The 21,561-nt window shown below is 31.3% G+C and overlaps 5 protein-coding genes across 6 annotated transcripts; 2 read left to right on the forward strand and 3 right to left on the reverse strand.

Annotated features, from left to right (window-relative positions):
* The first annotated feature begins 6,053 nt into the window (after positions 1-6,053).
* LOC143914062 (odorant receptor Or1-like) lies at positions 6,054-8,379 on the forward strand. The gene is made up of 7 exons (XM_077434153.1): positions 6,054-6,177; positions 6,247-6,463; positions 6,536-6,655; positions 6,728-7,106; positions 7,173-7,280; positions 7,452-7,607; positions 7,765-8,379. Exons 1-7 carry the CDS (start codon positions 6,054-6,056, stop codon positions 7,819-7,821), a joined length of 1,161 nt encoding a protein of 386 aa, XP_077290279.1. The 3' UTR covers positions 7,822-8,379.
* Positions 8,380-9,756: 1,377 nt separating this feature from the next.
* Positions 9,757-11,182, reverse strand: LOC143914063 (prostaglandin reductase 1-like). The gene is made up of 7 exons (XM_077434154.1): positions 11,048-11,182; positions 10,811-10,913; positions 10,559-10,744; positions 10,375-10,493; positions 10,149-10,303; positions 9,904-10,015; positions 9,757-9,794 (listed from the first exon to the last, which is right to left on the reverse strand). Exons 1-7 carry the CDS (start codon positions 11,151-11,153, stop codon positions 9,757-9,759), a joined length of 819 nt encoding a protein of 272 aa, XP_077290280.1. The 5' UTR covers positions 11,154-11,182.
* A 410-nt stretch (positions 11,183-11,592) lies between these two features.
* On the reverse strand, positions 11,593-13,654 carry LOC143914965 (prostaglandin reductase 1-like). Its single transcript, XM_077435406.1, has 7 exons — positions 13,518-13,654; positions 13,256-13,358; positions 13,002-13,187; positions 12,808-12,926; positions 12,212-12,366; positions 11,966-12,077; positions 11,593-11,883 (listed from the first exon to the last, which is right to left on the reverse strand). Exons 1-7 carry the CDS (start codon positions 13,621-13,623, stop codon positions 11,654-11,656), a joined length of 1,011 nt encoding a protein of 336 aa, XP_077291532.1. The 5' UTR covers positions 13,624-13,654; the 3' UTR covers positions 11,593-11,653.
* Positions 13,655-14,060: 406 nt separating this feature from the next.
* On the reverse strand, positions 14,061-18,053 carry LOC143914267 (kelch-like protein 5). 2 transcript variants are annotated; one of them, XM_077434419.1, is made up of 9 exons: positions 17,786-18,053; positions 17,547-17,707; positions 17,076-17,473; positions 16,823-16,999; positions 16,588-16,737; positions 15,552-15,712; positions 15,271-15,478; positions 14,386-14,569; positions 14,061-14,318 (listed from the first exon to the last, which is right to left on the reverse strand). In XM_077434419.1, exons 1-9 carry the CDS (start codon positions 17,932-17,934, stop codon positions 14,155-14,157), a joined length of 1,752 nt encoding a protein of 583 aa, XP_077290545.1. In that variant the 5' UTR covers positions 17,935-18,053; the 3' UTR covers positions 14,061-14,154. The 2 variants fall into 2 exon arrangements, with proteins under 2 accessions (XP_077290545.1, XP_077290546.1); XM_077434420.1 differs by having other exon boundaries at positions 17,547-17,692; positions 17,786-17,892.
* Positions 18,054-19,670: 1,617 nt separating this feature from the next.
* On the forward strand, positions 19,671-20,483 carry mago (mago, exon junction complex subunit). Its single transcript, XM_077434423.1, has 2 exons — positions 19,671-20,059; positions 20,179-20,483. The coding sequence occupies exons 1-2, from the start codon at positions 19,802-19,804 to the stop codon at positions 20,359-20,361; spliced, it is 441 nt and encodes a 146-aa protein (XP_077290549.1). The 5' UTR covers positions 19,671-19,801; the 3' UTR covers positions 20,362-20,483.
* The last annotated feature ends 1,078 nt before the right edge of the window (positions 20,484-21,561 follow it).

Raw genomic sequence — 21,561 nt, forward strand, 5'->3', positions numbered from 1 at the left:
ATTATTCATAGACAGACTCGGTTAAAATCCCCAGGCTCAAATGTAAGCACGTACATTCAAATCAAAGTAAGCCATTACATTGCATTGATTTCGAAATAAAATCATATTAAATTAAACAACATTTCCAATTTCCATCTATTTATGAAAATCATATTATACCAAAGATTGGGTCTTGATTAGAGATTGTCGAAACATTATAATCCTTTATATCTGGGACGTACCTACTTTACAGCTTTGTACCCGAATATCTTGTATTTGAATGTTTGAGTTTGGAGTATTTTTCAATAAACATGTTGAAACACGCAAGCGGTGCTCAAGATATCGGAATCAATGTGTTATTTTTATTAAAAATAAATTATTCAAAAAAAATAAAATACCGAAAGTACCGGTAATACCGGTATCGTTCTTTTTTATTTCGATAAAACCGATATCGGAAATTCCGGTATTTTTGCAATTCCTAGTTTTGATGGTGATGACGGTAATTAAGAATTATTAGCTCCTAAACTAAAACTAATAGTTCGTGTATGAACAAACTAACACTTGGGACACTTTTGACCAAAAATATGACCAAATAATATGTACATGTATGTTACAGTCCAAGTGTTCACTCCGGTTCGATCATGAACATCATAGTTTGTTCATACACGAACTATTAGTTTAAGTTTAGGAGCTAACAATCAAAATCTATCTCCAAATAGAATCACCAGGTGTCGCATGAAGCTTTTAGCTGTCATTTAAAAGGGAAATCTTATGGAAACCACATTACGACTTTGCTATTTCGGTTTTCGCTAATCATTAAAATATTGCAACCCAGTGTAAGCATACATATGTATATACATAGAGGATAGGACAAACGATTGAGAATACATACTTAAACTTTTGCCCAATATTTCGTGTATGAACTAATTAGTTTGTTTGTCAACTTTTTATTTGTTACACACTATAACAGACCAGAACGAACCAAATTTACACTTGGACTTTAACGTATACTTTTCATAATTCTGTGACTGGCTTGTTATTACTGATGTTCGTTAAATTTCCCACTCGTAAAATATCGTTTCTAGTTATTTGGATTTGATTAGAAAATTAAATACCTCAAAACTAAACAACTCTTAAAATAAAAACAGTTCACACGACCATATTCACTTCAAATTTAAACCTTAAAAAACCGGAAAATTGCGTGGAAATGTCGCGACGCACGCAATGCTAATTAACAAATTTAAATATTTTTAATTACGTCTACATATCTCACTTTAGTTTTGACCCCGTAAAATAAATTAAATATTTTAACGAAATCGCTCGTTAAATTTTCTAGTGAAATAAACGATAGTGATAATTATGAAACAAAATATTTAACGATGCGAAACGATCGCATTGAAAGGCGCTTATGTGTAAAGTCTTATGAATAGGCTGAATCGATTAAACACGAATTATATTATACCGAAATATGCCATATCATCGATAAGTTGTTTTGCTTAAATCTAAATCTAAACCAATCCGTCCATTGTTTAATAATTCGATGATATATTCATTATTTAAAGTTTTACTTACATATTCGGCGTTTCTTTGTATAACCATAGAATTAGATTAATTCAAAATGATTCATATAATATAATATTGCATAGTTGAATTATAAATTAAACTGTTGGGACACTATCGAGCTCACTTTTGTTCGACTAAAGATATACATCAAATACGGGCTGAGGGTTAACTAGGAAAAGCGTCATTGACACGCTCTATAAATTTTACACGAATGATATGAGAAACATTTAAATAATAATAGTATTTCTAATTCAAAAACGTAATTTAAAATATTACTTGCTAAAAATAAAGCTCATTTTTTTTAAATTGATGTCAACAACAATAAATAATATTTTTTCTGAAAAAAGTTTTTGGCATCACATCAACCAAATATTAAAAAAATAATCGCCATTCGTTGTCAAACTTCATTTTCTTAAATTAAAACTTCTGAAATAATAAAAAACCTCATTTAATGACTAATTGACACCGTCTTCTGTGTTACAATTAAAGTGTCGGAATTTATTGCATTTCTGGCCTTGTTGCTGCGATTTTTTTCTTAGAAGAATATTCCATACAAATAACACACATGTGATCGATGTTTTAATTTATATATGTATTTTGATTTTATAGGATTGTATAACACCTACATATTTGTAAGAATATGTTTATAATAATTATGCAATAATATGATGCACCAGTTTATTAAACGTTTTTAAATCAGATCAAATTTATTTTGCGGTAATAAATAAAATTCTGAGAACTGAATAACGGCAATCGTTCACCGCTCGATACATTTGCAAATAATTAATTGGTAGTGGCAATAATTTCGCGAATGTAAATATATGCGAAAGCCGCCCTCGCGATCTCACAGCAAACAGCAATTTTCTGATATTTAATTTAGAAATTAATTTTGACCCACAAAAGCGAATTTTCCAATGTCGTTTCCTATCCAAACAGTTTCGAATATAAAATTAAGGCGAAAATTTAAGAAATGCATTATTTTTAATTAACCAATCAGTGTGGTCTCGTGCAATGATTTATAAATCAAAAATGGATATCGTCCAGAAAAGGAAGAATTAAAAATCATATATTTTTTACTTATTTGAAAAAAATCTTCTCATCGGATCAAAAATTTACTACGCTCAATTAATTAATCTTGGATATCTGTATGTGACTTCAGATCAATCGTTTTCTATCAGATTTTGCCAATCTGTCTGATTTCATTATTAAAACGCTTCCTCGCCAAATAATTGCCACTTCTATAGTACGGTTCTAGGACACATACCCCCGTTCAAAAAACCCACTGAGCAATAAACCCCGCCACGGATAAAAATTATTTAAAAATAGTAATATATAATTAATAATTTTAAATTTTCAGTCTCCGACTGAAACACACTGGTTCTCGGATGGGACTTGCTGAAACTGCTCCTGCGTTATTTTTCAACTATACACGATTAATGCACTTATTCATGACTGAGCCATTCCTTGTATTACTACAAAACAATAGACGGGATACTTACATTAAACTGTTCGAGACATTAAATATATTGAATGCTAATTTGAGTCCTACCGGCATCATAGTTGACTTTGAATTGGCACAGTTTAGAAAGAAAAGTCCTAGAAAAGTCCTACAAGTTCCTAGACTGCAAAATTAAATGACCTTTCTTTCGTCTATGTAAGTCAAAACATCTACCCGAAAATTATATAGAATGGGATGCAACGCCTTTACCAAGAAAATTCCGATTTTGCACTAAAATTACGAATGATACCAGCTCTCCAATTTTTTACGATAGATGAAGTTGTCGGTGCTTTTGTAGTATTATCCGAATTGTATTTTTCTGACTGAAATAAATTAGTATTAATTAGTGCTTCCAATCCCGGAAGATTTCTTCAGCACCGGGATTGCGGTGCTAGGAATTTCCGATCCCGGGATCCCGGTGCTAGCACTGGGATATCAAATGTATAACAAAAAAAGGAAAAAACCATTCAATTGCATTTTGCAAACTCTCCCGATGTTTCACGCAAAAAATACTCCCATAATGGAGTACTAATTTTGAGAGTTTGGCTACATTCTTTAAATTTTCGGTTCGCATCCATAAATTTCTAAGATTAAATAAAACACATCCGAAAATGTAATTAAATAAAGTAAAAAACATCGCTTTGATTCATTGATTCGTTTTTTACAAATAGTTTGTACCGTCTAGTAATTATTCATCGGAACAATCCACCTAATATAAAAACTGCAATTATATTGATTTTATGTAAAAAAATTCAGATGTGACCAACCCACGACTTTTTCTATGTAATCACACATATTTTAGCATTTCCAGCCAACTTGAAAATTTGAAAAAAATTTAAGTCGTATCGATAAGAATTTTAGTAACCGATACTAAGTTTCAGTTCGATAGGGATTTTTTCTAGATCATGAAAACGTGATCAGCGATCGATTCTGAGTTCGAATCAGTCAAAATATGCTAAAAATATCATTGCAGTTGAGCACAAAATCTGCAATACAATACAGGTTGTTTATACCATTTCTTGGAAACGGCAAGCCGGCGTCAAAACGGGTCAGAGAAAACAAATGGACTATGACTGTCATTGTTCACCCCACCATTGTTCATTATAGAATGTTGTTTTACGTTTTTTCTTTATTATTTTTGAAAAAATAATATTTTTAAAGAAATTTTGCCAGCACCGTAATCCCGGTATTCAAACTAGTGTCAGCACCGGCATTCACGGTAACAGAAAATACCGGGATCCCGAGATTGGAAGGAAGCCTTAGTATTAATACTTACTTTTTATTATATATACCTACTGTAAATTTTTATAAAATATTTTTATCCATTGCGGGGGCTATTTTTCAGGTTTATTGCACGGGGGCTAATGTCCAGCGGGGTTTTGACCGGGGGTATATGTCCGGGGAGTATGTGTCCAGAGGGGGTCTACGTGACGAGACAGAATGTTAAATGACAGAAAACGCAAATATCGGAAGGCAAAGATCGAAAATCGAAAGATCTTAAGTCGAAAGATCAAAAAAAATGGTGCATGATAAACAGTACATACTCACTTAATTTTCGCGAGCAGGATACAACAGGAACAAGAGGAACATGCTTTTCCTCCCGTATTCTGCACGCGCACATTAATATTTTTTTTGATCTTTCGACTTAAGATCTTTCGATTTTTGTCATTTAACATTCTGTCTCGTCACGGAGACCGGTACATGTCCTGATACCCTATAGTACATATTTGAGCATATTTTTGGCTTAATGGTAGCGTATATATTTAGCACCACCGAGGTCGAAGGTTCGAGTCCTCGTCAAACTGCTGGTTAGGTTTGGGGGCTTTGCGACTCCAAATCGATCGTTTCTCTATCAGAGTTTGCCAATTTTATCTGATCATTGTTGAAACGGTTCCTGAAAATTGGTATTAGATGATTTCCTGTTGTCACAAAATCTATGTGTATAATTTGTAAAAATTATGCACAGTAATCTGAAATCTATAGATATCTCTATAATTTCATGTTTATTATATGTATGTATAAAAATTGTAATAATAATTGTACACAAAAATCTAAAAATAATCCATATATGTCTCTATGATTATTATTTATTTACTGATTAATTGTTATGTATATGCTATGTATTCTGATTGTATATGTATTATTGTATTTCTGACCGTTATCGTACACTCGTCGCATTGGAGCGATCTGTAATGACGAGTGTATATTGATTGTAACAATAAAATAAAATAAATTGTATGCTTTGGACATAGATTTCACCTTAGGTAAACATGTAATAGCACCATGGGAAAAAATATATTTTAAAAAATAACATTAACTAATGATAATAATTAACCAAAAAATGTAATAATTGAAACAAAAATCAAAAAGAAGAATTTTTAAATAAACAAAACAAAATAATCATTAATTAAAATTAAATTTTACTACAATAAAATGTATGACTTTATATTTAAAATCACTGTGAATCGTCAATTCTTAACTTATAGCCAATTCTAAAAAAGGATGAAATTCATTGCCACAAATCAATACCTCCATATTTTTCAACGTTTTCGCACAAATCAGAAACACCTCTTTGCCGATTCGTATAGTCAATTACGCCTATATTTATTCGCTCACCCTTGCCAAATTCATTAACATCATCCATCAGTATTCTTAAAAACATACTTATCAACATTATAAATAATAATTTAATTCAATTGAAATGACTACTGTGAGCTATGTGATTAATGAATCGAATACTAAATTGTAGGAAAAACTTAAATTCACTGTTTTAAATTATAATGAGATATTACCCCATACATAAGCAAAATATTGACTACAATGATAAATATAATACATTTCCGTTTCAGAAATAATAACATACAATTATGAACATGCAATCTAGAAACAAGTTAAATATTTTAACATCAGAGCCTATAAAAGTTCGCTCCCACGTTGATTTCACATCAATCTTAGCAAAAGCTTCTATCTTGCCTTCACTATATATACATATATTTCATTTTTGTGGTTGATCATGACGATAAGTCTTTGTTTAACATGTTTGACATATACAGGATTTTGGCCACCATCTAACTTAAACGGTTGGAAATTAAAATTATACTACTGTTATACAACAATAGTCTTCATTTTCTTATTAGGTAACTATCATTGTCTCTTACATAAAGTAAATTAATTATTCATCTGTACGACATCCTTACTCTTTTAAGGTATTTATATAGTAATCCAAATAGTCGATCTGTGGATAGTATGGGGTGACATACCGTTGATGACAGCCGATGCATTTTTGCTGTTCACTAATTTGTGCCAGGCTTTTAAGATGATTAATATTTTACTCAGACATAAAAACATCGAAGAAATTATTAATTTAAGTGACAATCTAATAAAAGAGTATGATATGAAAGAAAAAAAAGTCATCGTTAAAAAGTGTGTAATTTTTATTTCATATACTAACTGTAGAATGAATGACAAATGTATTCACATACTTACCTTTTACAGATATTCTAACTTAGCTGTGAAATACCTTATTTTCTACTTCTCTATAACTTATATAGTTAACTGTTTGTGGGCATTGGGTCCGATTATAACCCACACTAAAAAATTACCTTTTGCCGCTTGGTATATTTTGTTTATACTATTCTTTATTAAATTAATATTAACTATAATATTTCGATTCTTTATGATTTTAAGGTATCCTTATGATATTGAAAAATCGCCAGCATATGAGCTGACTTATCTACATCAAACTGTGGCTATAATCATAGCTGCATCGTTGAATATAATGAAAGATAGTCTAGTGACAGGTTTGATGAACAAAGCTGCGTGTCAAATGGAACTGCTGAAATATTCGCTTGAAAACATATCTAACAATGTTGCAGAGAAATCATCAGATTTTCCTAGTATTTTATATCCAGATAGTGTTGTTTACAGATTGAAATTATTAGTAATTCGTCACACGAAAATTTTACACATGATCAAACAAATAGAAGAGTGTTTCGGATCTGTAATAATGGTGCAATTTTCAATATCGCTGATTATAATATGCGTGTCGGCATTTTATCTCGGAGAAGTGCGTATGTAGTATTAAATTTATAAGAATTTTACGCGTTGATTAATTATAGTTTTATATTTTTAGGCAATACGCAGTGGAATGGTTAATTTTTTAGCAAGTTTTCTGTATTTATCAGCGATGATATTTCAACTCTTCATTTTTTGTTGGCACGGAAATGAAATCGAATATCACGTATGTACACGTTTTCAAGTTTTTAACCAAGTTAAATTGTTTATAATTTATATATATATATATATATATATATATATATATATATATATATATATATATATATATATATATATATATATATATATATATATATATATATATATATATATATGTATATATTGAAATTTTCAGAGTGAACAATTAGTGGAATCTGCATATTTTTGTTCGTGGTATTCTCACTGCCATGAATTCAATAGCATATTATTGATTTTTATGATTCAAAGCACACGAATTATAAATCTGAAAGCATTTGGAGTCGTAGCTATTTCAATCAAAACATTCATGGGTGTGAGTATAGTTAAAAAATAAATGCATAATAATATAAGCAAATAACCAATATATGTACATGTACAATATATTGTATATTATGAAATATTAGATATTTAATAATTCGGCTTCAGTGAACCCTGAAAGTTAATTTTAATACAAAATTATTTATTTTTAGATAATAAAAACATCCTATTCTCTCTTCACACTCCTTCAGCAAGCAAACAATACGTAAATTGAAATTCTACGAAACAACACTTTTTAATCGAAAACATTTATCAATTTTTAATATTTACAGTAAAATTTTATTGTATATTACTATTCTCCGACCACATTTAGTATATCATGCTACAATTTTAAGCCTAGTAAGGGCTACGAGAGATTTATTAAATTCAAATACATTTAAGAGTATGTTAGATGAACTAGAATTGGCGAGTATTAGAAATATGTAGTTTAAAAATGAGTATGTATGTTGTATTTTATATGTATATAAATTACATAAACTATTTCCTATATATTGTAATAATAATACAATAAGTAATTGTGATGTACATAGCTATCATACTAGAAATAAGAATAATTTTATTATAAGTAGGGTTAAAAAGACAAAATATGGAAGGTGTTTTTCACAAGGATGTGAAAATTTATACATAATGCAATACCTGAATATGTCAAAGCATTCTTGCGGGGTGTAAGGGATCATATGTATATGTGGTTAGTAAATTGTGTTAAATGTGCATAGTGTTTATTATACTATAGTGCTAAAATCAAATAAACTTATCAATTAATCTGTCTCAGGTTTTTCATTTAAAAGATTCATTCTCTTCCCAGATCTATGTATGTTTCTGGTCTTATCTCTTGTCTTATTTCAAGATTACCAGATAGTCAAAATTAGAGAACAACGTTATTACAAATGATTAGCCTTCAGTACTGCACAAGTTTATCCAGCTTTAAGCTCTCCATCTTTTCAATTTATTTTATCTCAACTTCACTTTAGTACTTTGTAGCTTTTTCAGGTGGAGTTAAGCTGGTTTCAGTTCAACCGGGTCGAACACTTATCGAAAAAAATAGTTTTTTTTTTTCAATAATTTCATAGTGTAACTCAAAATCTATCGATGAATGAATCGACTTTATCGTCCAAGTCAGCATATTTTGTCTGTTCTATAATTATTATTAAGGTCATTTTTTTATATTTACACGTCGAGACATGAACAAGGGCGATCAAAACTCTATAGGAATTAAATTAAGCTTCAAATAACTAAATGTGAAATTATTAAAATAGAAGTTAAAATATTTCATTTTTTTTATTTTCAATTTTGTATTTAAAAAAACCATTTACTTTTCACTGTGAGAGCCATATTAAATAATTCGTCAAGATGATACCTATATTACTAAATCCTACGCTAATATTATCAAGAGCCATAATTGCGACTAAAAGATTCTGACAGTTATCAAGATGCATACTTGGCCCTAACACTCGTTATATGTACTATAAAAGAAATAAAACAAGATAAAGGGTCGAAGCTATTGTAATACAGAAACTCTTCTCTTATCTACCAGACCATAGCTCTAATCAATTTGAATTGGATTCAAAACATCAGCTGATTATCACTTATCATTCTCTGAGTCTCGCATTTCTTTGCATTTGACGAATAAATATATCTAAATGCGGTCTCCGTCACGGGCCTGAATTTGAAACGCCCGAAAACACAAATATTGGAAGACAAAGATCGAAAATCGAAAGATCAAAAAAAAAGGTGCATGGTAAACATTTGGTATTTATAATACATATGAGTGGCATGCGGCGAAATTATCTCTCTTTTTGTCATACAGCCTTGTTTAATGTGCGCGCGCAGAATACGGGAGGAAAAGCCTGTTCCTCTTGTTCCTGTTGTATCCTGCTCGCGCAAATTAAGTGAGTATGTTCGACAGAGGGGGAGAGACCCTTTTTTATCTTTCGACTTAAGATCTTTCGATTTTCGATTTTTGCCTTCCGATATTTGCGTTTTCGGGCGTGTCAGGCCTTCCTGGTATATATTTATGTAAAAAATAAAATAAAATATATACCTATCTATTGAAATAGATAAATATAAAGAGCGTATTGACCAAGAAGGAAAATATTTTTACTTTATCTATGTTTTTATTGGGCGATTGAATAAGTATTAAGTATTTAGCTTATAATATTAAGATACACATCAACTTTAACAACTATCGAAAAAATTAATAAAGTACTATACTGTACTATACTACTGGAAATATAATTGTATGTACATCAGCCCATAACCCACATTCAATATCAAAATATCAAATCGCTTACCATTAGGAATTGTATATTTTTCTGTATTAAATATCGACATTGCGCCACATATTGATATTCTACCGAAACGATTCATATTATTAAAAATAATCGAACTCAATTCACCACCTACCTATTCAAATTTATGTAAGTACATATAAGGGAAATTAAGAATTTTTTTAATATGCATATAACATAATCCTTGCTACAAGTATCAGGTCCAAAGATTAATTTGTAATTCAAAGCTCATAAATAAATGTACAAACGTTATCAAAATAGCAATCGACTCCATTTGGAGCACACTCTTTTAAAGCACGATCAGCATTCACTGTTTTATAATTGAAAGCATAGTCAAAGCCCATTTTATCCTTCAACCATTTGCACTTTATTTCTGAGCCAGCAAATCCGATGACTCTGCAACCTATGATTACATTTTTAAGTTCAATTCATCATTTTAAATTAAAAAATATATACGAAAACATATCAAATAACCTTTAATTTTTGCAATCTGGCCTACATGAGAACCGACCCCTCCAGCAGCCCCTGTTATTACAACTGTTTCTCCAGCTTTAGGGTTACATAGCTTTATGAAGCCAAAGTAAGCAGTATTTCTAAAACCAACTTGATGATGATATACCAAACTTACTTTAAAAATAATATACAATATGAGACCTACCCAGGCATACCGAGAGCACCGAGACTCAAAGACACAGACAATGTTCCAATGTCCAGCAAAACATATGGATCTACGGTGATGGGATTTTCCAATGCCTTTCCATCACCAATTGTATAATCTCTCCATCCAAAACATCCCACCACAAATTTCCCTACAGGGAAATTCTTATTTTTACTCTCAACAATCCTACAAAATATGTATTATTATATTTCAAATTATATTAGATATTATTAATATCATAAAAAAACCCACTCAGCAACTTGATCACCAACCATCATCGTTCCTTCAGGATATTGGGACATGTAAGGTCTCATGTATGGATCAACGCTCAAATATTTTGCTTTGCATAAATACTCTTAAATAAAATAAATTTTTAAACTTATCTTTTTTCTTAATTTTTTACTGATCAACATATAAAATAAATAATAAAAATGTAATGTACAAGCTAATTTTCATTCAATGTCATATTGAATTTATTTTTATTTTTACCTCCATCTTGAATCTGTGGTAGTTCTTCCTCAACGATTTGGAGATCACTCCTTTTTGGTTCCCCAGAAAATTGTTTTATCATGATGTATTTTCTAGCACGAACCATTTTGTTACTTTTTTGCACAACTCTGAAAGTTTTATGATATGGAATTATGTTTTTCTACAATCTTATATGAGATATTTTATCGATTTATCTTATCGTTTATACAATGATAGTCAAACTTTTTCATGTTTTATATTTTCTCGTCAGAATTTTAATTTCAAGCATACATACATACATACATATGTGATTACAATCCCATCACATTTCACTAAAACATTTAGTTGTACATATTATATTTAGACCATTTGAAATAAAGATAAGATTGCGTTTTAAAATATCTACAGAAAAAATATTAAATCATTGAATTTTATGTTTGAATTTTGCTATTATATTATAATATAAATAACTCTTAATGTTTATATTATATTTTAATATAATATAAACATTAGTTGGTAATAAGGACAATTGTGGATGGTAGTGATACTGAAATAATAACATGAAATATCTAGTTACATCATTTTAATTTATTAGACATTTAATTCCATCAATTTTACATTTTTATTTTAAGCTTTCACTATGGCTTTTCCAACATTTTCACCCCGAAGCATTCCGACGAATGCATCGAACATATTTTCAAATCCATCCGTAACAGTTTCCCTGTATTTTAGCTTTCCTTCCTTGATCCACTGCAGATTCTGATTAATACCTTCAGTCCAGCGAGAATTCCATCGGTTAACTATGAACCCTTCCATTTTCAATTGCTTGAACACGAAAGTTGGCTGAAGTATCGAAACTAAAAATATAATATAAATCAATAAGTAAAATAACTTCAAAAACTTGCAATTCAAATTAAACCATTTATAATAAAATCTGACCTTTAGGGAGTTGAGAAATATCTTCATTATATGTAGAAATTGCTCCACAGACTGCTATTCTGCCATGAAGGTTCATTTTATTTATAATAATTGAACTTAATTCACCACCCACCTTACAAAAACATATTTTTACGAAATTTTATTACAATGGGTGTATATGTATGTACATATGTACACATTACAAACTCATACACAATAGCAATGTACTAGGTATGTTATTTAAATGTAAGGAGCTAGAAAACTTACATTATCAAAATAGCAATCAATTCCCTTTGGAGCACATTCGCTTAGAGCACGATCAGCATTAACAATTTTATAATTGAAAGCGTAATCAAAACCCATTTCATCCTTTAACCATTTGCATTTTGCTTCCGTTCCAGCAAATCCAATAACCGTGCAACCTGAAAGTATGTTTTAAAATAACCTATTTATTTACGTATGTATTTTATTTATTTTATTGTTACAATCAATATACACTCGTCATTACAGATCGTTCCAATACGAAGAGTGTACGATAACATAGAGATATGTATTTATAGATTTCAGATTACTGTGCATAATTTTTACAAATTATACACACAGATTTTGTGAAAACAGGAAATTATCTAATACCAATTTTCAGGAACCGTTTCAACATGATCAGATAAAATTGGCAGACTCTGATAGAGAAACGATCGATTTGGAGTCACAAAATCCCCAAACCTAACCAGCAGTTTGACGAGGACTCGAACCTTCGACCTCAGTGGTGCTAAATATATACGCTACCATTAAGCCAAACTGCTGGCTAATTAATTTATATATGTATGTATATTAATTTACAAATAAATACTTTATCAAATTACCTTTAATTTTAGCAATTTGACCAACATGACAACCAACTGCTCCAGCAGCACCAGTTACAACAACTGTTTCTCCAGCTTTTGGTTGACATAAGTCTAATAAACCAAAGTACGCAGTATTTCTAAATAAAATAATAATAATGAAATTACAAATATACTGCAAATATTATACAAAGTCTATGCATATAACCACTTACCCAGGCATACCTAGAGCTCCAACCCCTAAAGAAGAAGGTAAATCTCCAAGCTCGGGTAAAATGTGAGGACTTACGATGACAGGATTTTCGGATAATTTTCCATCACCAATTGTATAATCTCTCCATCCGAAACTACCAACTACAAACTTTCCAACTTGGAAATCTTTATTTTTACTTTCAACAATCCTAAAAAAATATAACAATTATTAGTTTATAATTAAATAATGATTTTATAGTTTTAAAGAGAAACCTACTCAGCAACTTGCGAACCAATCATCATCGTTCCCACAGGATATCTTTTCATGTAAGGTCTCATATATGGATCAACACTCAAATATACAGCTTTGCATAAATACTCTGAATAAATTTAATCAACAAAATTTTAGCTTTATATATACATATGTATAGAAACATTTATGGATATAATGGCATATTCATATTAATTTGAAATTTTATAATCGTTACCTTAGACCTTTGATATAATTTAATGCTTAATTTAAATGTGTCATAACTTACCTCCATCTTTAAGGGGAGGCAATTCTTCTTCAACTATCTTCAGATCACTTTTTTTTGGTTCACCAGAAAATGGTTTTACCAAAATGTATTTCCTAGCCCGTACCATTTTGATATCTAGTTTTAAACAAACTTGAATGTATTCTAACATGAAATTCTTTATTTCCCTGGTCTTATATGGATATTTTTATCGATTGTACGTTATCAATTTAAACAGCGTTGGTTCAACTTGTTTTGAAATCAATTTTTTTTATATATAAATCCCTTCAAAAGCTTTATCTCATTGTGTTTTATTTTAAAAATAATGTCAAATTCTTTCTTGTATATGATAATAATTAACATACTATTATATTTTTTGGTGGTGAAAATGATTTACGTGATTTATTTTTAGGTACTATTTCTAAAGCATTTGAGGAGATTCAAAATGGGTGCACCAAATACATGCTATGTACATAATATAAATCATGTTTATTTGTGTTATTTCATTTTTGTGATTAGAAATCGTATGTACTCGAGTATTCGATATCAATTTTAAAACATCAAAGTCATCGTTACTATTTATCTTTTTATTTATCAGTAATATAACCAAAGTAAAATAACATTGTCATATTAATCTGTGTCATAATTTCAATGACGTAATTCAATTCGTGAGTACATTCGTGTTGAGTAAATTCCAGGGCACTGAAAACACGTGAACGCCACTGCGAGCTGGACTAATTGTTTTTCCCGACTTCCATGTTTTAGTTCTTAAATCGAATAAATCAAAGTTTTCCAAACAAATTCGGGGTGCTGAAGAGCTACCACCTTAAACAAACAAAATTTTAATACAAAAACCTCGTACATAATATTTATAGTAATTAATAAAACTCACCAACTGAAACCAAAAAATTCCCCAATAAACCAGCCCCTACCAGTCCTCTAGTATAAGGAAGATTCTCGTAAATTGTCCAAATACAAGCATCTGGATCGAAACGTTCAATAGTGGACAATGCTTGAATTCCATAAGTTCCTCTATATCCACCAACCACATATAAATATCCACCAGCTTCCATCAACTGGATAGAAACAAATGAAATAAAACTTCTTGTAGTCTAACTCTGATACATATTAAGGAACTTCAGTGGCGTAGTGTGAATTCCTGGTGCCCCCCCCCCCCCCCCCCCCATATATTTATATTATTTACTTACAGCAAAATAACTTTCCAAATTAATAATTTATACCTTTTCTACGTATTGGTATATGTACCTATATATCGAAGTGCATTGATAGTTTAATCTGGACGACCAACAAGCAGTGCACAATCTGTTTAAAGTAACTGATGGTGAATTTTCCTTAAACTTCCCACCTGTTAATGGTGACAGCGAAAAATTTATAAATTTTATTGGTTTTAATCATTTAATTTTGTTTTATTGTTTACACATTGAAAAAATATATCCAAGAATAAGAGAATTCTCAGCAAATAGGTTGAAGTGGCACTGACGTTCAAAAGATGGAAAAATACGGCAGTCTTCTAGCCCTATTGGCATAGATCAATTACAATTCAAAATATGTATAATAATGTATGTACATACATATAGTACAAATAGGTTGAAAAATAAGTTTTTAAAAAGTTATTTCAAAAAAATTACGGAACAAATTAAAAAATCAGTGAAAAAGGCGCCCCCCAGATCTCGGCGCCCCCCCCCCCCCCCGCATTGCGGGGTCTGCGGGTGCGGTAGCTACGCCACTGAAGGACTTTCACTGTCATAAAACTTACAGAACAATAACTTCTCTGCGATTTGAGCGAAGATTGGAGTCCCCAAGCGTTTCTAGATGGATCGTAAACTTCCACTGTATCTAGAAAACTATTCCCGCTGCGTCCTCCAGCCACATAAATCTTACCGTTGAAAGTGCAAATACCAAAAGCATCTCGCTTATAAATCATGGGTGCTGCATAAGACCAGTGATTTATCGATAAATCACACCTGTGCCAAATAATTCAAATAGTTATATTTACTATCAAAATTTAATTAGTTGAAAATTACTTCGAACTAGTACTTTTCAACTGTATCTAAAGATGTGTTGTCGTTCCATCCTCCAATAGCAAATAGCACTGCCGATGTGTTCTGTCCAAGAATAACAGCTCCAACATTTGAACGCTTTTCTTTCAGCGGTGGTAATTTTGTCAATATACCACTATTTAAATCGAATGACTCCACCTAAAATAGCAATAAACATTTTTTTTTATTTAATATAAAACGACCAGGGTCCTTTTTTAGTTAAAGAACCTCTTAATATATTCATTAAATTTCTTATTCTTGTACTTTTACGAATTTTCGAATAACTTTGGTTGAAGATCGCTGAATTGAATAATAGGTACATTAAGAGGGCTGGACACCAGCGCCTTGTCCATACAAACGTATTACACTTCTCCCTTCCTCAATTATGGCACTATAGAAATTATTTTTTAATATGCTATAAATATCCACCATTGGGATGCATCTATCGTTTTATTTTTTTGATTAGTTATTTTTTATAGGAGCCAGGAGCCGCCAAACATCTATAAAATCGCCTCTGTTTTACACCCACGAAAAGAGTCCAGCGTGCTTATTTAACGGTCGATTTTCAAAAAAATACGCGCATAGTTGCACAAAAAATATCTTTTTCATACCGATGATAATTTTTTTTTTTAAATTGGTCCAGTTTTGGAGGAGAACATAGGAGAATACGAAACCTCGATTTTGCCGATTTTAAATATGTATTATCTGGTCGAAGCGAAATTGTCGCATTCACTCAATATATATGTTGATATATATTGTCGCATTCACTCAATATATATATGTATATCGAAGAAAGGAACGGCAATAAAATTAAGGTTTCGGGTGTACAGCCCTCGTAAGGAACGATTTTTCTCGCATAAGAGCTTAATTAACATTGCTTACATTTAAGCACGCGAAGTTCATTTAAAATCTACGGATTCCGATGTTTGCTAAAAGAATTAAGTTGCAATAAAAATTCCTTTGAAACTTTAATATCAAAATAGTTTTGCATCTCTTAATGCACAATGTGCGATAAATACAAAGTTAATACTTACCGAAGTTAAACTTTGTGAATCGAATCCTCCCACAATCAATAATTTATCATCTATTATTGCTGCTCCGTAATTTGATTTTTTTATATTCATTCTGGCATACAAGTACCAAGTATCTTCCCACTGATCATACATTTCGATGTCAGATGATGTCTAATTGTAGATAAAAGAAAAACATCGATGGAATATTTTTATATAGATAAATATGTTTTTGAAACAATTAAATCATGTTATTTACCTGGGTTTGCCAACTTCCAACTGCAAATATTCTGCTGGCTGATTTTCGAGGAGTTAAAGATTGTGGTGGTGCATTGATCCGACTTGAGGGTATCAAATGTAATCGAAGAGTATTTATAACAATATTGTTAGACTGGGAAAACGATTCACAGAACGGAGTGACCTTGTCGAATAAAAACTAGAAATATTGAAAAAATATAAACCTCTTCGTTCGTCATATACCTAAACATACACGATAAAAGTATTTTACTTACTTCTTTAGTGATCAACGGGAATCTAATGTAAGTGAAAAGCTTTTCCATGTGCTGCTGATTATGTAAATCATGCAAAAGCCACTGTCGAACAGCTTCGAATACGTAATCTTCTTTAGGTACATTCAAGTCATCAGACTGTATGATTCTAATGATTCTTTCTAGGCTTGACTGCAAAAACCTGGGTGTTTTGTACACGTCCATAAAATTCGCGATGGTGTTTTGCACAAATTCGTTTTCAGCAGTGATGAAAGAATTTATTTCAGTGATGGTTTTCGTGATGGAGCACTTATTGGAAGAGAGTCGTCTTTGTAAAAATTCATTACACGTTGTTATCAATGGTTTCATTTGGAAAGTCGTCGCAGCTGTTTGTATGCTTCCAACATTATGATCGTTCAGCTCTTAAAACAGAATTTTTATTTCATTACGATTATGACACACTGGCGTAAAATTAATCGTTGTTAATAAACATACCTATTTTCCCTGAATAGCAAAAATCAATAATCGCTTCTAGAGTGACTTTTTCAATTCGTTCGGTAAAAGTATCTTGAGGTGGTACTTTGCTTCGGGCTTCATTAAATATCGTCTCAAAATACTTACTGGCACTTGCCATCACGACTCTATGAATCGGGATGCTAAAATGAATTTTAATATAATTGTAGAAATTCAAAATAATAACGATAGTTTTTAATTTTTTTAATATTTAAACAAACCTTTCAGAATCAACCAAAAACACTGCATCACAAAACAGATTTTGCTTTCGAAAACTATTCATGTTTTCCAGCGATTTTTCTGAATGATACGAAAGAGACACCTGGACATTTTGTGGATCTAAACTACTCGATGCACAATTTCTATTCATTATATGAAATCCGAATTGCTATAATACGATTGTTTTATATCTCGATACGTATGTATGTACGAGTAAAAAAAGGAACAACAACAAGTCTGTCCCAAGAGGAATATTGGAAGAAACTATATAATATGTATATTATATAATATAAATATCGACTTTGTTGTTCTAGAAATGAAAGGATGTTTTTAACCACAGAGGGAGATAATAATAAAGATTAACAAACAAATAGATACTACGACAATAATGTATCATGCGAATTTAGTTACGTAAAATTATATTATAAAACATGTTTTAAAGGTGTTCGATTACATCCATCGATTGGAATTTTGCAATTATTGATATGCTTTAAATATTTTAAATAATGCCATTATAATTGTTTAGTCAAAATTGAAATCTAAACCACAGTCAAATAATTTTATCAAACAAACTGAACCAATAAATACATAAACAGGAAACTACGCGGTTATATTCAATGGAAAACATATAAATGATATGGCATATATTATGAACAAATATAATATAATAAAGGGGAACGGTTATAATATAATGGGTGGGGGCGATATTAGTAAACTTTTTTTATGGTAAGAATATCAGAAATTAAATATTAAATAATATGGTTAGAATATCAGAAATTAAATATTCAATATGTACAACAACGCAGACAAATTTGTCTATTAATATTAATATTATTAAATACAAATTAAATTAGTGATGAAATTTCTCTTTAACAAAATAATACCAAAATCAAAGTCAAAAATAATATTCGCAACGCTATCCACTAATAACGCAGAAAAATTTATCTTTCTTTAAATATTCTTTTCTATTTTTTAATCGCATCGAAAAATTCACCATAATTCAATTCACAATTTAATTTTACTTAAATTTACAATGTACTTAAAAACAATTTTTTGGATTCTATTACATAACTAGCTAAACCCGACATGCGTTGCAACGCCACAATAACGCATGCAATTCCCGTTCTCGTTCCCGTTCCCGTTCTCGTTCCCGTTCCCGTTCCCGTTCTCGTTCCTGTTCCCATTTGTCGGAAAAACGCAGACAACGAACACATTTGAAATAATTCAATTGTTAATTTATTTCACCCAACAACGCAGGTGTTGCAATGTTAACCCTAACAACGGAACAATGCGTTGCAATGACACTCATTCCCCTTTTTCCCGTTTCCGTTCCCGTTTTTGGGCGATTTTTTTTTCACAGTTTTCTACCCGTACATGCATACAACAAATCCTGAAAGTCCAGAAAGTATGTACGTGAGTATGAACAGAAAGTATGTACGTGAGTATGTACCATTTACCATGCACCCTTTTTATCTTTCGACTTAAGATCTTTCGATTTTCGATCTTTGCCTTGTGATATTTGGGTTTTCGGGCGTTTCATTTTCGGGCCCGTGAGGGAGACCGATGTAGGTTATAAGGTTCTAACACCTTCGCAAATATTTCGCATTGGTGTTGCGCTGACAATTAAGTGAAACATGAATATGGTAATAATGCGGAGTGCAATAATTCTAATACTAATTACAGTTTTATACATAGATTACTCCATAATAATCACTTAACGTCAGTTTATTATTTTTTTTTTAAATATTATAAACATTTTTTCAATTTATTTATTGAACTTTCTACGTTTGTTTTGAAACGTTCCTACAGTATAAGTGGATTTATGCATATACGTAGGTTACCAATGGCGGGGTGGGGTGGGGTGGTTGGTAGCTCCGAGATCGGCTCGACGCGATCGTTCTATGAATCGGTTGGCAAGAGTGGGCAGGCTTAGTGACGCTCGCGCTGTGCCGGCGTTTCTCGTGTTTGCCAAAGTTTTCCGCGATTCCCGCTAAAAGTTTCCCCCGCAGCTGGTGAAGATGTCGTCCGACTTCTATATACGCTACTACGTGGGCCACAAAGGCAAGTTCGGCCACGAATTCCTCGAGTTCGAGTTCCGGCCCGACGGCAAGCTGCGCTACGCCAACAACTCGAACTACAAGAACGACACGATGATCCGCAAAGAGGCGTTCGTGCACTCGTGCGTCATGGACGAGCTGAAACGCATCATCACCGACTCGGAGATCATGTACGAGGACGACGCGCTGTGGCCGCAGCCGGACCGCGTCGGCCGACAGGTATTTTACACCCACATAACCTGCAAACGTCATTTCGATCTCATACGTTCGCTCCACTAAAAAGGGTCGTAACACTCGAAATCACGACCTTCATGTATTCACTTCACTTTTCATTGCAGGAGCTCGAAATCGTCATCGGAGACGAGCACATATCTTTCACGACGTCTAAAACTGGTTCACTAGTTGACGTCAACCAATCGAGAGATCCTGAAGGTCTGCGATGCTTATACTACCTCGTTCAAGATCTTAAATGTCTAGTATTTTCCCTAATAGGTCTACATTTTAAAATTAAACCCATATAACTTGACTCGTCTGTTTGGATTATTTGTATTTTTTTAATATATTTTTGTGATAAGATTAATAAATAAGTTTGTCTCACTGATTGAAAATTGTATATTTAAAAATAAATTTTACTGTTTACTTATTCTGTTGTTTTTATTCGTTTATTTTATTGATTTTGGATTATGATTACCGTCTCCCATGTATGTTTTTCAGGTAAATCTCATTCTAAATATTCAGCATCATGGTTTGAATAACAAGATCGATTTGCAAGGGAATGTGGGACAAATATTTTTTTACAATAACGATCTTATGAAATTGGTAAACCTTTGAAAACAATTTTACTCTTCAATTCAAACTGAAATTATTAAATATTAAGATTATATTATCATTTTAATATCTGAAATATTATTTTATTTCACTTTTGAATTTTGTTTTTTTTAATTAATTCGTTATAAAACTACGCTTTCACAGTCAATATTATGGTTGGCTTAAAGCACCCAGTTTCACAACCAACATATTTACATCAATTAACTAAATAGATGAATATCAATAATTTGAAAAGCTTGAGAGAATCAAACTTAAGTTTTATTCTATTTTGAATTTAAAAATGCCCAAGTATATTATCTGCTTATGTATCAAGTATATTATATGTACATATGTTCATACGCGCAGAAGTGGAATTAAGAAATTTTAATAACAGGTTTACTATCTTTCATAGTTTATTAGAATTATTTATTTACATTCCTTAAGATTCGCTGTTGATTTTTTACAGTAATAATAAGCTTGAATATGTTAATCGTACCATAAACCTCTTAAATTTTCTTTATCAAGGGAAAGTGGTAAAATCGTTGAATTTTAAAGTTTAAAAAATCTTTTGTCCTTCAATTGGGCTCCTGCTCATTTTTAACACTTCTAACTTAGGCCGAGGCCGCACCATCAATTGGGGCTAATTATAATTGGTAAGTAATAATTTTTTTCAAGGTGGTCAAGAAAAAAATAAAAGTGAGTTGTCAATGACCGACTATTAATTGTTTATTATTAAATATTTTCCCTATCTCTTGACGTTGAAAAAAAGTTAATGCACATGTGGGGGAAAGATGCATGCCGCCAAGCTGGTTACTCTGGTTCATTCACGAACATACTAGTCTGTTCATACTCGAACTATTGGTTTTAATTTAACAGTCGAATAGACATCAGGTATCGCATGAAACTTTTAGCTG

Source organism: Arctopsyche grandis, chromosome 7 (genome assembly GCF_051622035.1).
Source record: "Arctopsyche grandis isolate Sample6627 chromosome 7, ASM5162203v2, whole genome shotgun sequence".
NCBI lineage: Eukaryota > Metazoa > Arthropoda > Insecta > Trichoptera > Hydropsychidae > Arctopsyche > Arctopsyche grandis.